This window comes from Homarus americanus, unplaced genomic scaffold (genome assembly GCF_018991925.1).
Source record: "Homarus americanus isolate GMGI-L3 unplaced genomic scaffold, GMGI_Hamer_2.0 scaffold34921, whole genome shotgun sequence".
Taxonomy (NCBI): domain Eukaryota; kingdom Metazoa; phylum Arthropoda; class Malacostraca; order Decapoda; family Nephropidae; genus Homarus; species Homarus americanus.
Genome location: NW_024741901.1, coordinates 21,493,123 through 21,507,491, shown reverse-complemented (window position 1 = coordinate 21,507,491; position 14,369 = coordinate 21,493,123). Strand labels below are relative to the sequence as shown.

Below are 14,369 nucleotides of genomic sequence, written 5' to 3'. Positions count from 1 at the left end.
TTATTTCAATTTTACTTGAACTTATGTGAGGCTCATTTGAGCACTCACACGGCTAGCAAAGATCCCCTCCAAACCGTTGTCCATTTCTAGCAACAGCCGAAATCCTGCTGCTTGCTGTGCGTTTTGGCCAACGGCCAGCAAAACGAGCCACATTTTAACTACATGTGCCAATTAATTAATATGAGACTATTTCTGCTGTGTGTCACCAAGCCCCACATGGAGGGTCTTACACAGTAATCTACTGAAAAACAATTGTGAATTTTGTAATCATCTGTAAGTCTCATGCAAGTGATTTACCATGGATGTAATGTCTTTCTGGCTTTGCACTTTCCCGCAAACAACTGGGGTGGGTCTGAGGTCAATGGACCCTTCGGTTACTCCACTAAGAACCTTTCCCGGCAAGATTCTTTACCAGATGAATCCATTTTAATGTTTTGCACATGCACGTGTAACTTCATCGAAAGGCTTGGAGAAATCCACTGTTAAACTTTGGTCTACATAGTCCGTTACCGTTTCTGTGAATGTTTGCAAATTCTTCAACAAGAATTTTACTTGATGAAACCCTTTTGTGGTACGTCGATGAGACTGCTGCTGTGTCAAATATTGGATGATGGCGTCCCTGAAGGAATATCATTGCACTGTAGTTCACACCTTCTACTAGTTTATAATTATTTTGTGGTATAAACTATGGAAATTAATGAATGACTACAGGGTGTCTCTTGATATACTTTAACACCTTCTTTTCTGCAGCCTCGTCCTTGTGAAGGGTGGGTGATGATACCCTGGTTAATCAAACTCAACAGGCGACAGCTTACTAATGTCTATAATGTCTGGCTTTTTGTGTCATCATTAGCACACAACATTTTAGTCCTATTAACAAAACTTCTGGGATTTGTGTAACATCACCTTAAAAGTCCCGGTGTGTAATCTTGTCGTCCTGGTGGCTGTGGGCGTTGAGGGAGTCCTAGGGAGTTGTGGCCCCGGGAGGTTAGTAGTACTACTTAAAGCTTATGCATTATGTACAGTTAGTCGCCTCTTAACCTTACTGCTGCAAGAGATCCTCGCCACACAAGCAATCACACAGGTATAGCTACACAGGTACATTTACAAAAGTACTGTAAAGTCACAAAGGGACAGTTCCACACAGAAAATCACAATGCTACAGGTACACAGGTACAATTATTCAGGTACAGTTACACAAGTACAGTCATACAAGTATAGTCATACAAGTACAGTTATATAGGTATAATCACCCAGGTACAGTTATATAGGCACAGTCACACAAGTACAGACACAAATATAAACAGATATAGACAAAGACACATGTGTAACCATTATTGTGTTTGTGTGATTTAAGAGGCCCGCAATCACACATGCACACAAATACTTACACACACAATTACAAAGTTATACGTGTACAGCAAAGTATAATGACACATGCAAAATCAAGAAATAACATGATTCCATAGGTACACTAATTACACAGGAATGAAACACCAAATGTATACACTCACACAGATACAGAATAACACAAGGATACAGATGCAGATGCATCTTATACTTATAATCAATCGCAAATGTACACGACACCATTTGTATAAATCAATAAACACACAATCACACATGTATGAATTTTTTACGTATACAGTACAATCATATGAACACAATCACACATGAATATAATCAAATAGAAACACCATAATAAGTGTACACAATTGCAGTTGCATTAATATAGGCACTGAATGTTAACAAACATAAAGTACATACTGATACATATACTTTCTTACACTGATATTAAGTGACGTACACAGCTCGACAGACACACATACACACCCTGATATCCACTTTCTCAGCGATACAAACATGGTCATATACAGTCTTACTGATACAAAAACGGTCATAGTTATTAATATATACAAATGTCATAGTTATTCACACATACACACGGTCTTAAATATACACACTGATACGGACACGGTCATCATTCACATAAATACAGACGCACTTAAGAATTAAATGGAACAATAGAAACATATAGAACAGGTTGAGAGAAATGAAAGGATATGTATACATTTACAGTAATGTCCACACACATTAATATCTAGTTAACTATTCAAGTAAAGGAGGAATGTTTGTTTTCATATCACATATAAACTATCAAAACTTAATCTAATGCCTGAATAAGCTAAGATTTCCTATTTACTTTTTATAACTTGTAAATTCTGATACTGTAAGTTATGTGTGGATTCATAAAATTTTTTTCACAGTTTCATGAATTTAGAAAGTATCTTAATGATATCTTTATTTATTCTGACCACCCTGTGACTAGTGAGGCGACAAGTGGTGTACTGTAGCATTGTAGAATATACACTGTATATACTGTATATTATACAGTATATATAAAACATACTTTTTAATGTCCTTCACATTAATAGAAATTTCTTACACTTTTAGTGCATCTAGTCCAACATGTAGTATATATCAACTCTGTCGACGTTAGTTATTCAACAGCAGCAAACAAAACTCTTTGATATCATTATTATCGGACGGTTTCTATCTCCAATTATACAACAATTACTCTTCTTCTCGTGCAACATACTAATGTTAGTAATTGTAAATTATAATATAATAAATAGCTGGTTGAGTCAGGTACTTGGATAATTAATGTAATGTTATTAATATATTACTATATTGTAATTACCTACACACTTACGTTTTCTCTTGTTTTTAGCACTAAAACATTGATCCTCCTCGATGACGCGCAAAACGGACACCGTAAACGTGGTGACAAATGTGTACCATTGTGAACATTATCAAACAAGAAAATTATGCAAAAATTAAGTCAAATTTTTCTTGATATGTAAAGGTAGACATACAAGAGGCGCATGTCATGCCGTTCCATCGCCTTCCTTTGACATTTCGGGCTCAGCAACTGAGGCTACAAATACTCGATGTTGCATTGAGGAATTGTCACTCTTATTTGGTCGCGGTGGTAAGCGGAGCGGCCAACACGCCAGAGGTAAGTGATGATGGAGGAAAATTAGTTATAATCACAAGTCACACTAGTAACTACGGTAAGAATATAATAAGGAAAATATTAGCTTAGTTCTCTTCAATATGAATTCTGTAAAAGTGAAGAAACAGTAACGAACCGTGATTTTTCTCTTCATGTTATCATGCATTTAGTCATAGATTATGCTAGGAAGAGCTCCATATACTCCTGAGGGATGAATGCACTGCTCTTAACGGTAGAAATGTAATGTAATTCTAAAGTAAAATTTGCATAAAATTTACGTTGCAAAAAAAAAATATATATATATAATACTAGCATCCAGACAATGGAAACACTCTAGGTTTAGGCCCCAGACCAGATATCCCTCCTCCTAGTCACAGGCCTGGCATTTGACATTATTAGGGACCTGCCACTCTTTGCCATAAACAGATAAAATGTACCGGGAACTTTCCCCCCACATACTCATCATTCTCTCACTTTATGTAACTTGACAGAACCTATGACCCTTCAGGCTTTTACGCCCTTAATGTACGAGTCATAAAGGCAAGTATGAACTTTTCATACTTCCCTATTGGGCGCCGTAAACGCTTCTGCGCTTCACCTTGCACAGGATGTAAGGGGGTGCCCAATAAACTAGCCCCCTCGGGAGCAAATCTGAAATCTGAATCTAGGTTTAGGCAAAATAGGTTTATGTTGAGATGACTATTTTAGCGCTTGGTAAAATTAATATACCTTGAATATTTTATATACATTAATCTGAATTTAAATTAACAGAAACTATACTGGTATTGAATTGTAATTGGTGAAGAGTTTGCGAAATAAACCTCGTTTATTGGGTGAAAACTATATTATTATTAGTAGTAGTACTATAGTTAGGTACTGCTACTGCTACTAGTCATAGGCTTTAATAATGATATTGTTAATAAATTTTAGTATTAAAACTTATTATCAATATCATTATTAAAACCTATGACTAGTAGCAGTAGCAGTACCTAACTATTTACCATTACTATAATTTTTACTCATTAATTATTATTATTATTATTATTATTATTATTATTATTATTATTATTATTATTATTATTATTATTATTATTATTATTATTATTATGATTATGATTATGATTATGATTATGATTATTTTTATTATTATTATTATTATTATTATTATTATTATTATTATTATTATTATTATTATTATTATTATTATTATTATTATTATTATTATTATTATTATTATTATTATTATTATTATTATTATTATGAGGACCTAACACAAGTAGCCATACAGTCCCTTAGTTTTTTCTAATATTGTTAATGCTGTAGCAGAAGTATTGTAGAACTTAAAAAACAAGATTTTTATTCATATTCCTGATATTCCAATTTAAAGAATATGTAAGAATAATAATAGTACTGTACTTTATTAAACGAATAAGCTAGTATTTATTATTGGTGCCTATTATTAGTAGCAATAGTAGTAGCACCAGAGTATTATCATCATTATGACTGCTGTAATACTCAATCTGAATAACGCCCATGAAATTGGATTTTATTGTAAGAGAAGTTAGAAAGTAGTTTCGTTTTTATTAAGGACATTCAATAGCCTAAATTTTTGGAGAATTCCGTGGCCATGTTTTATCTCTTTATCCGGGAATGGTTCATAGATCAGGGGTCCGCAACCTTTGTACACTAGTCGGCCACTTACAGATGCAAGTAATCAGCGATCGGCCGCAGGTGTACTAAGCCAACATAAATCAGCACTGCGTTCCACAGACTTAAATGTAAAATCGGTAATACTATTACTATATTCTATTATCAGCATTTTTTTAAACAACACCAGTATTTAAAACTAAACAAACCTTTCATTTTCAGCATAGACATATTCTACATTGAAATATTAGCACTAGTCACTAGCCTAGTTAAGTATTGTGTGAAGAAATTGGGAAACATATCTGGTTTCTCGTTTATTTCCTTAATTTCCCTGCCTTTTATTTACACCCAAAATATAAGGAATAATAACAGTCTTACCGGCCACATTGCCCGAAATTTAGACGTCACTCAGCCGGCCGCACACATACCCCAATTTTCCGGCCGCATACGGCCGGAAAATTGGGGTATTGGGAGAGTATTAACACTAGCTAATTCATGCTGACCTCATATGACCAGCAAGCAGTAGCAGTTAGCCAGTGATAATTTAATAAATTGTTCGGTTATGACTTACACTTCCATTATAAAATGATCTAGGTCAGTGTCATAATTAATAGTTGCCGACCTTAACATAACTGAACACTAAACATTTCTGTGAGCCTCGTCCGACGCAAAATGTTTAATCCTTATTTTTCTCTCTTATTCATCATTATTTTGAAAATTTCACAATGTAAGTGAAAAACTATGAGATATCTGAAATTTGAAAACAATGCAATAGCTTAACAAACATATTACCAGTTATTTATAATCTCAGTAATAAATCATTATAATTTGCATTGCCATGTTGTCATTATCATTATGACAGAGCTGTGGTGACAGGGTGGAGAAGACTGAGACTCTTACCAGACTGTTGCGAAGAAGTAGTGTGTTAAGAGGCAGCTAGAGTGATGGTTCAAACGCTTCAGGAGGCCCTGGAGGACCCAGAGATAATCCGCGGCCTACAACACCACCCCAGGACCTTCAGGTAACAATACCTATCTAACATCATCTCCTTAATACCTAAGCTGTAAGTAAAAAGTAAATATCTTTTCATCTAACAAAACTTTAGGAATTATAAGTCGTACAATCAAATACAAAGGAAAAAAAATTCCTTAAGTTTCATCTTTCGTACCTCCCTCTTTGGACTACTGTATACAGGACTGGATACCATATTCCTTCATAAATTCAGGACATCTCTAGAAGATGTTCAACACAGAGCGATAAGGTCAATTCCTGAACTAAATCATCTCGATTTTCCATGTAGCTTTTAGGCCTTAGGACTGACAACTCTTCAGACAAGACACAATAGGACGAATCTCAAAGACATTCAAATTCGTGAACGAGGTGGAAGAGGTAAATCCAGATAAAGTTTTCGTTACGTTCGGTCTACCAACACAACAGGACACAAATTCAAGCTTGCTAAGGTGTTGTACAAGAGGAATATTAGGAAAAAAATTCACATAGAGGGCAGTAGACCTACAGAACAGTCTACCAGTTCAAGCTGTGTAAATAAGAACAAATCAGCCCTGGCCAGGAATATCAAGAACATTTAGGCCACCTCTAGGTGGGATGGCCTTCAGGTAATTTTTTCAAGTAAATGGCCTCTTCAGACGTCATCGAATACACATTCATCCAATTACAGATGGTGGGCCTCAGAAGGGTTCGGCCTTGCCACCCAGAAGTCCAAAAAATTATTTTTACCAAGTGCACTGTTGGAGGGTACTATGTTTCTATGGTTGTCTAGTGTTATGTTCACACATAAATCTTCTCCCCGTTGTATCCCTCGAGGAGAGAGTCTACATCACAAACTGCTGTGTACGTGTGACATGACATATTGTGAGGTGGTTTAATGCTCCTACATATCGCTGTCCTGCTGACCTGTGTAGTGAGGCTGTCTTACGAGTTTCCCAGCTTTAGTGTTTCCCTCTTGTGGTCATCTGTTCACTTCGCAGTGGTGGGTACTGATGTCACAGTCATCCTCTTACAAGGTCTGCCACACCTTTCAAGTCCCATTTTCCCGGGGCATCCCAACACACCATTGTGTAAAGCACTATAGAGGAAGACGCTATACTGTACATGAAACAACGTTTTTCTGAAGACTGACAGTAACTAATATTAAGGGAGTATTTAGCTTTTGGACACTGGGAAAAGTCAGCAAGATATATATCATGATAACATGTTATTATATATTATCAATAGATGTACTATAAATATCATTATCTCCATATGGAACAGAAGTGTTTCAAATTAGAGAAATAAAAGCTATCACGTTCCTCGATATGTTTAATGGTCCAAATTGATTAATTTAAAATTAATTTGGTGGCAAGGAACGCTGAAAAGAATGAAAAATACAACACAGGTTTTGGAAGAGCCGTTGGATGACACGGTTGTAGGAGAGTTAAAGATTTATATTATGATGGGTATGACGGAAGCATATGAAAATTTCACCTAAAATGTTATCAAAGAAGTTCCGCACAATAAAGGTAATGCAAAAAGTATACCGTTTGTTTAGGATAAACAACCTAAATAGAAACTAATGTGTGGTGTGATGGTGCAGGTTCACGGAGGAGGTGAGGGTGGTGCTGACGGTGGTGGAGCGGCCGCCTCACCTTTATGTAAAGGAACAGGATGATGGCAGCCTCAGTGTATCGGGACCCATGGCTAATGTCCTCCATGTTATGGCGAGCTCACTCAACTTTACGTGAGTCAACTTCTGAAATAGTTACTCTTTATCTCTTATTTAGTGGATAATTTTTCTCGATATATAGATTGAAGGAAGTATCTAACTAGCTTACTCAAGTAACAAAAAGTAAGAATATAGATGCCAACACACAATTTAATGGCTTCCATAAAAAAATCATATAGATATAGAGATGCATATACAGATTATAAGAATATTAATGTCTCTTGTTTTTAGCTATAATGTTACTAGCACATAATTAAGTTGATAGTAAGTGTTTGTGTGGTTCACAGGTACCATCTGATCAGACCTGTTGACAAAACATACGGATACAAGATGGACAATGGGACCTGGTCTGGCATGACAGGTCACATCCGAAGGAAGGTAAGTATTGGCCAACATTAGTAGACCATTTACACTAACTCTTCACAACGGGGCGGCATTTTTTAATACTTTATTTGGCTAACGCTAGACGATTTTATTCATCTCAGAGGGGAGCCCGTACACAGAGGGTTAAACTATTGCGGAATGATGTTTTGGGAGCATTAGTCAACCTAGTGTCCAGCTATTCTTGTTGAGAATAATCTTCCGTGTTCCTTTATAATGGGAGGTAATTTTCCACCTTTCTCTCTAGCTGCCGGCAACTCTCCCCTGCATGGGTATATTATCCTATCTTCCCACATATATTGTTTTCAGATTTGGGGGAAAATGTTTTCTATGTTAACAAATAAGGAAGAGTTATATCTAGCCTATTTCTCTGTCTAACAAATGCCTAATCCACGTTTTCATTGTGGATCTACATGATATATATATATGCATATATACTGTGTATATATATATATATATATATATATATATATATATATATATATATATATATATTCAAACACTCCACGACCCCAATTGACCTCCCAATCAAAATATACAAGGAGTTTGCAGTCGAACTTGCCACCCCCCTCTGTTCTATTATTAATGCATCCCTCAGACAAAGCAAATGCCCTAATGAATGGAAAACCGCATTTGTCACCCCCATCCCCAAGGTCACCACCCCACAGTCCCCTAACGACCTCAGGCCAGTTGCCATTACCCCCATACCCAGTCTACTTTGTGAGGACTTTGTTTTTGAGTGGGCATTTGCAAGTATATATCAGTCAATTGATTCACAGCAATTTGGCAATATGAGGACCTCCTCTACATCACACTGCTTGGTGAGCCTTCTGGATTTTCTGCACAAAAACTTGCAGAAACGCAAGACATCACTGGCCGTTGCCCTTGTGGACTTCAGGAAGGCCTTTGACCTTGTTGATCACTGCACTGTTATCAACAAGGCTATTGCACTAGGGCTGCCAACCAACCTCGTCTCATGGCTCACTTATTTCTTGAGTGGACGTCGCCAAGCAGTGAAGTATCAGGGCTTGGTCTCTACATTCCAACACCTCACCTGCCGTGTTCCCCAGGGGACCAAGATGGGACCACTGTGCTTCCTCACCCTGACCAACGACGCTCTATCGGACACTCCTCACAGGTGGAAGTACGTGGATGACTGCACTGTGGGGGTTTCAGTGGACAACACAGCACCAGACTACTCATCGCTCCAAGGCACCCTGGACAGGCTACAGGCATGGACTACGGAGAACAAGGTCACCATCAACCACACCAAAACCGTAGTCATGCACATCAATACCGCCACTACTCCAGTGCAAGCCCCAGCAGTCACAGTGGGTGCCCATCCTCTCCAGCTGGTGCAGTCTGCCACACTCCTGGGTGTAACTATAGACAACAAACTTGACTGGAAGGCCCATGTAAATAACACAGTCAAGGCAGCCTCGTACCGTCTCTACATGCTACGAAGACTTAGGTCACTTGGGACACCCACGCCAGAGCTGAGGACCATCTACAATGTCTTTATTCTCCCCAAACTAACGTATGCGTCACCAGCCTGGTCGTCTTCTCTCAACTCTACCCAACAACGTCAGCTAGAGAAGGTACAGAAAAGGGCCTGCAGAATCATGCTCGGCGCAGAATACTCCGGCTACACCAACGCTCTCTCCACCCTGGAAATGCCATCCCTCAGTGACCTCCACCACCAAGCACTGGAAAGGTTTGGCCGTGGACTACTGCACCACCCTCGCCATCGCCACCTCCTCCCACCTGTAGCCCCCCACCCAACTCGCACAGTCCGCCACTACAACAAAATCCAGCCCATAAGAGCCCGCACCAATAGATATAAGAACAGCACCATCCCATCTATTGTTAAAATAATAAATAACTCCTGATTTATGTGCTGTACAGCTCTGTAATTGTATTCAATGCATATTATATCATTATGTCTAAATCAAATGTAAGTCTGTATATTTTCAGCCACCGGCTGCAACTCTATTAATAAACCGTTTATTATTATTATTATTTATATATATATATATATATATATATATATATATATATATATATATATATATATATATATATATATATATATTTATATTTATACTTATATTTATATATCCCCACAGGAAGCGGATATTGCTCTAGCACCATATACCCGCACCGAGGACAGGAATAAATACCTCGAATTTACTGATTCATTATACTCTGATGTTCTACAATGTGTTGCGGGAAAAGGCCAACCAGAAATCGACCCGTGGGGATTCCTGTTTCCGCTGGATTCCGTGGTTTGGACGGCACTGTTGGCATCCCTGGTGATAGCTTGGTTGGCAATGGTGGTGCTTGGCAGCAACAATAATAAAAAGAGTGTTGGACGCTTCACATGGATCACTGACTTATTTCTAGAACATCTAAGAGTAGCCCTTCGTCAAGGTGAGTTACAGTGTTCCTATATGTGCTAAACTTTGATACATATCATACTGTTTTGGAGAATCTTCTATTTGCAAAGGTTCGGTGGTTTAAGCTTTTAAGGATCCTTTAAATTTTCCCTTTTTTTAAAAATATCGATTTTTTTTCTTTGCAAAGACGGTTTATATATTGTTTCATAATTTTTAAAAACTTTTATGTGTTTGTTTTATGACTACATTGGACAGGAATCCAATTATGAGATATTAAATACGAAAAAACTATACATATTGTGTAATATAAATAATGTCTAATTATAAATTATCACAAATAAAAAAAATCGTTTATCGTTCAATGTCATATCATTTGTTTCGCATCTATGCAGACTTGCGCTTGGGGCAGCGACGTGGTAGTGAAATGTTGTTGGTGTTGGGGTGGATGGTTGTGACGATGATGGTGATGTGGAGCTACAGTGGCAACTTGGTCTCTCTACTGGCGGTGCGATACATCTCCAAGCCGTTGCAGACCCTCAGGAACCTGCTCGACTCCTCCGTCACTCTGATCATGACGCGCAACGACGTTTTTATTGATTTCCTTCTCGTGAGTTCCTGAAGTTAATCAACATAATTATTGTGATCAAACCCTAGGACACCTTTGTCGGCTGTGCCAACGACATTATAGGTCTTCTTCGGCCATATGAAAAGTCCTTTCTTAACATTCATCATCACGACAAAACATGACATAGTACAGAATGATCCAGTAGTGAGTTCTGTCCTCCAAACATTCCTGACTTGAAGTCGTTATAACATTAAAGTTGTCTTTACACATCATATGAGTATAGGATGGGCTAAATACTCTCCTATAAAATTCCTTTACTCTCCCTACTGCTTTTACTTTAACTTCTTATTCTTTGCTTCTCCAGAATCGTGTACAGTGTTAATAATTATAATAATAGTGTGTTGGTCACAGACAGTGAAGAGTGGTGAGTTGCAGGAGTTGGGAAATCTATACAAGGTGGGTCGGGTCAAATACCAGTTATCAAAAACCTTCCCGGACGTGATGGAGAAGCTGGTCACCAAGGGTCACCACGTCCTCTTCAGCCCTGGCCTCGCTCTTGACCGACTCGCTGCCAACTACTTCGCAAAAACAGGTGATCATTTTCTTTGATATATGTTCTCCGATAACAGGCCGATAGTAATATACCATCTGTACATAAGACAAAAACTCCATTTGTCCTGTTTTTATTTTGTTTTTGTTCTTTTGTTTAGGAAGAATAAAAAATAGCATCTTATAAGTCTCGTACGGTGTTAGCTAACAGAATTCATGTATATTCCATTTGTTGCAGGACGATGTGACTTCTATAAGATGAGAGAGTCCTTTTTCCCCCTCACCCACTGTATCGTCGCACTCAAAGGAAACCTACTTGTTCGTGCCATGAGTTATAGGTAAAGACCTTCATAGCTATACAGAGGCAGTGCTCGGAAATTCGGTGAGATGCGAGGTTTCTGTTTCCAAAGCAGGTGATCATTTTCAACAGCATTAGTCCTCCACTAATTTTCAAACATTAAACTTACTATTAAGTCTGGAGTTCTGTGGGATTCTTAGCTTTTACCAAGTATACGACAAAGTTCGTGACTTTAATGAAGAGTTGACGATAAATTATTTCCAGAACTAATAAAGAGGAGCTCTTTTAATATTTCCTCTGTAATAACCGTAGGAGTAAAAATATTCATAGAGAAATTAATTTTTTTGGTGAATGACAAGGAATCTATTACCAGGAGAGGAGAACCTTCAGGGAATATTTTTTTTTTTACATTCACATCACATAAAGTTTGAAGTTTGGTTTGGTGTTTCTGTCGAAGGACGATGACAGGTATATTGGGCCCGGTGTTGTTTGTTTGTTTCATAAATGACATGCCTGACGTTGGACACTCCTCCATGCAAATGTTTGCAGATGACGCCAAGTTATTTCGGGAAATTAAGAACCAAGCCTACTGTGAAGAGCTGCAGAAGGACCTCTGTGGGCTCCAAGAATGGTCGAAGAAATGGCTGCTGAGATTTCAATGTCACGAAGTGTAAGAGGATGCACCTGGGGCGTACCAACGGTAAGGAGGCGTATCATATGTCCCAACGAGATGAAAAAACTGCACTATTTGAGACTGAATGTGAGAAGGACCTAAGTGTGTATGTTGACAATGAGGTGAAGTTCTCGGGCCATTGCGAGAAGAAGGTAAATCGGGCAAATAAATTATTGGGTCTTATAAGAAGGTCGTTCAGATATCTAGACGGTCCGTCCCTCGTAACGATCTTCAAGAGTGAAGTGCTTCCCCATCTGGAGTACTGTCACCCCGTCTGGTCCCCGAGATATGCTAAAGACTGTCAGTTGGTTGAAAATGCTCAAAGGAGGGCCACCAGACTGGTGCCTGCACTTCGGCACCTCAGCTACACTGAGAGATTGGAGCGTCTGAACTTGCCTAACTTATACTACAGACGGGCAAGGGGTTACCTAATTGAGGTGTATAAGCATCTCAGGGGGCACTACTCAGTCGAGTGTCCTTACTTGGAGCTGGCGGACGCTCGCCCCACAAGGGGTCACAGCTCAAGATTGAAGAAGCCGCATGTCCAGAAAACTGTGAGGGCAAACTTTATCGGAGTGAGAGTTGTGAACTCTTGGAACAATCTACCAGAAAGTGTTGTGACGGCACCGAGTGTGAGCTCTTTCAAGACAAAACTTGACCAACACTGGAGCAGGTTCAGGTACATTCAGGAGCCGGTGCATGCCCAGTACTTGGCAACAGTGCGTAACAGAGACGTGACCGATCACCCAAGTGGCTAACAAACCGATCAGTGGTGAAGATGACAAAACAAATAAAATCATAAAATATATGGCCTCTATTCATATATCTGTCTGCTGGAGACATTGTGTGGTGTTTCTCAGTTGAGGTTGGCAGAGGAACCTGGTCGTTTCTTCTAATTATGTCTCCCTAAATTAAGTCTTTAGAATATGTCACAATTTGTCTGTAAGAATAAGAGGTAACGAGTGTTTACCGTGTCAGGGTGAGGGCCATACTGGAGTCTGGGCTGTACGACCACTGGTTGATGAGCAGTATCCCCTTCTCCACCGTGTGTCGCCATGCGCCCTCCATCATCACAGAGAGGGAATCTCTCGCCATCAACAACCTCTGGGTAAATGCAGTATTTTCTTAGCTTCATTATCATAACAAACTTTAAAGGCTGTGAACGGAGAGACAACTGGTCTTGTTTCCGCATAAGAACAAAAAGAAAATATTTAGGGTATGAATATTTTCATGGATATTTAAAGCATTTTTACTTGGTAGTGCTTATTAAAGGGTGAAATAATTATTTGCCTTTATATATATATATATATATATATATATATATATATATATAATGCTCATTTTCCTTTTATATATTCAGGGGATGTTGGTGGTGCTGGGCGCAGGACTTCTGCTGGCTCTGGTCACCTTCTGTCTGGAACTTTATGTCAACAAACGCAGTGGTGACGGAGTCTCATAGTCCTCCACATCGTCACGTCACATCTCAACACCCAGCGCAACTGTGACGACTTAGCCACATGTACTGAGTCTGTGTCACAAGCTCATACTCATCGGTACTGACAAGGCTATGAGAAGTTGCCACTGATCATCATCACCACTGACAGGGAAGTCGTCAAGCTGACCACCAACCTATGCAGTTGAACCTGACAATTAATTTTTGTTTTGTTTTATACATTTTTAAATAAGCCCGAGTAATAGCAATGTTCAGCCGGAAAGTTTCCAGCCATTGTTCTACGCACCTGAAATTTCCGTGTTATAGCTACTCAGTACAGTACCTTTATATGTCTTATTAAGTCTACTGAAAAAGTCTGACCGCAGTTAATGTTTATGTATAAATAAACTATTAAACTAACATCAAGTCGTTTGAACTATTACTATTATGTTCCACTTTTACCAAATATTACTAGCATGGAGTCACTTAAATCTTTGGTTTCTGAATTTGAAGCACAAAGAAAATACCACCAATAATTAATATTACTCCTATATATGGTATATGAATACTAAAAGTCTGCCTGTGGGAGGAGAAAGAACAACATGACATTAATGGGATTAGTGCCAGGGGCCATACAGAGGAATCACTAGGTGAATTATATTTTCTGGAATATCACACACAATTCAGAAA

The 14,369-nt window shown here is 38.5% G+C and overlaps 1 protein-coding gene across 1 annotated transcript; it reads left to right on the top strand.

The window, feature by feature from the left end:
* The first annotated feature begins 2,937 nt into the window (after nucleotides 1-2,937).
* On the top strand, nucleotides 2,938-14,101 carry LOC121876250 (probable glutamate receptor). Its single transcript, XM_042381266.1, has 10 exons — nucleotides 2,938-3,019; nucleotides 5,526-5,684; nucleotides 7,257-7,400; nucleotides 7,673-7,763; nucleotides 9,893-10,196; nucleotides 10,555-10,769; nucleotides 11,139-11,319; nucleotides 11,515-11,614; nucleotides 13,226-13,355; nucleotides 13,608-14,101. The coding sequence occupies exons 2-10, from the start codon at nucleotides 5,608-5,610 to the stop codon at nucleotides 13,704-13,706; spliced, it is 1,341 nt and encodes a 446-aa protein (XP_042237200.1). The 5' UTR covers nucleotides 2,938-3,019; nucleotides 5,526-5,607; the 3' UTR covers nucleotides 13,707-14,101.
* Nucleotides 14,102-14,369: the final 268 nt, after the last annotated feature.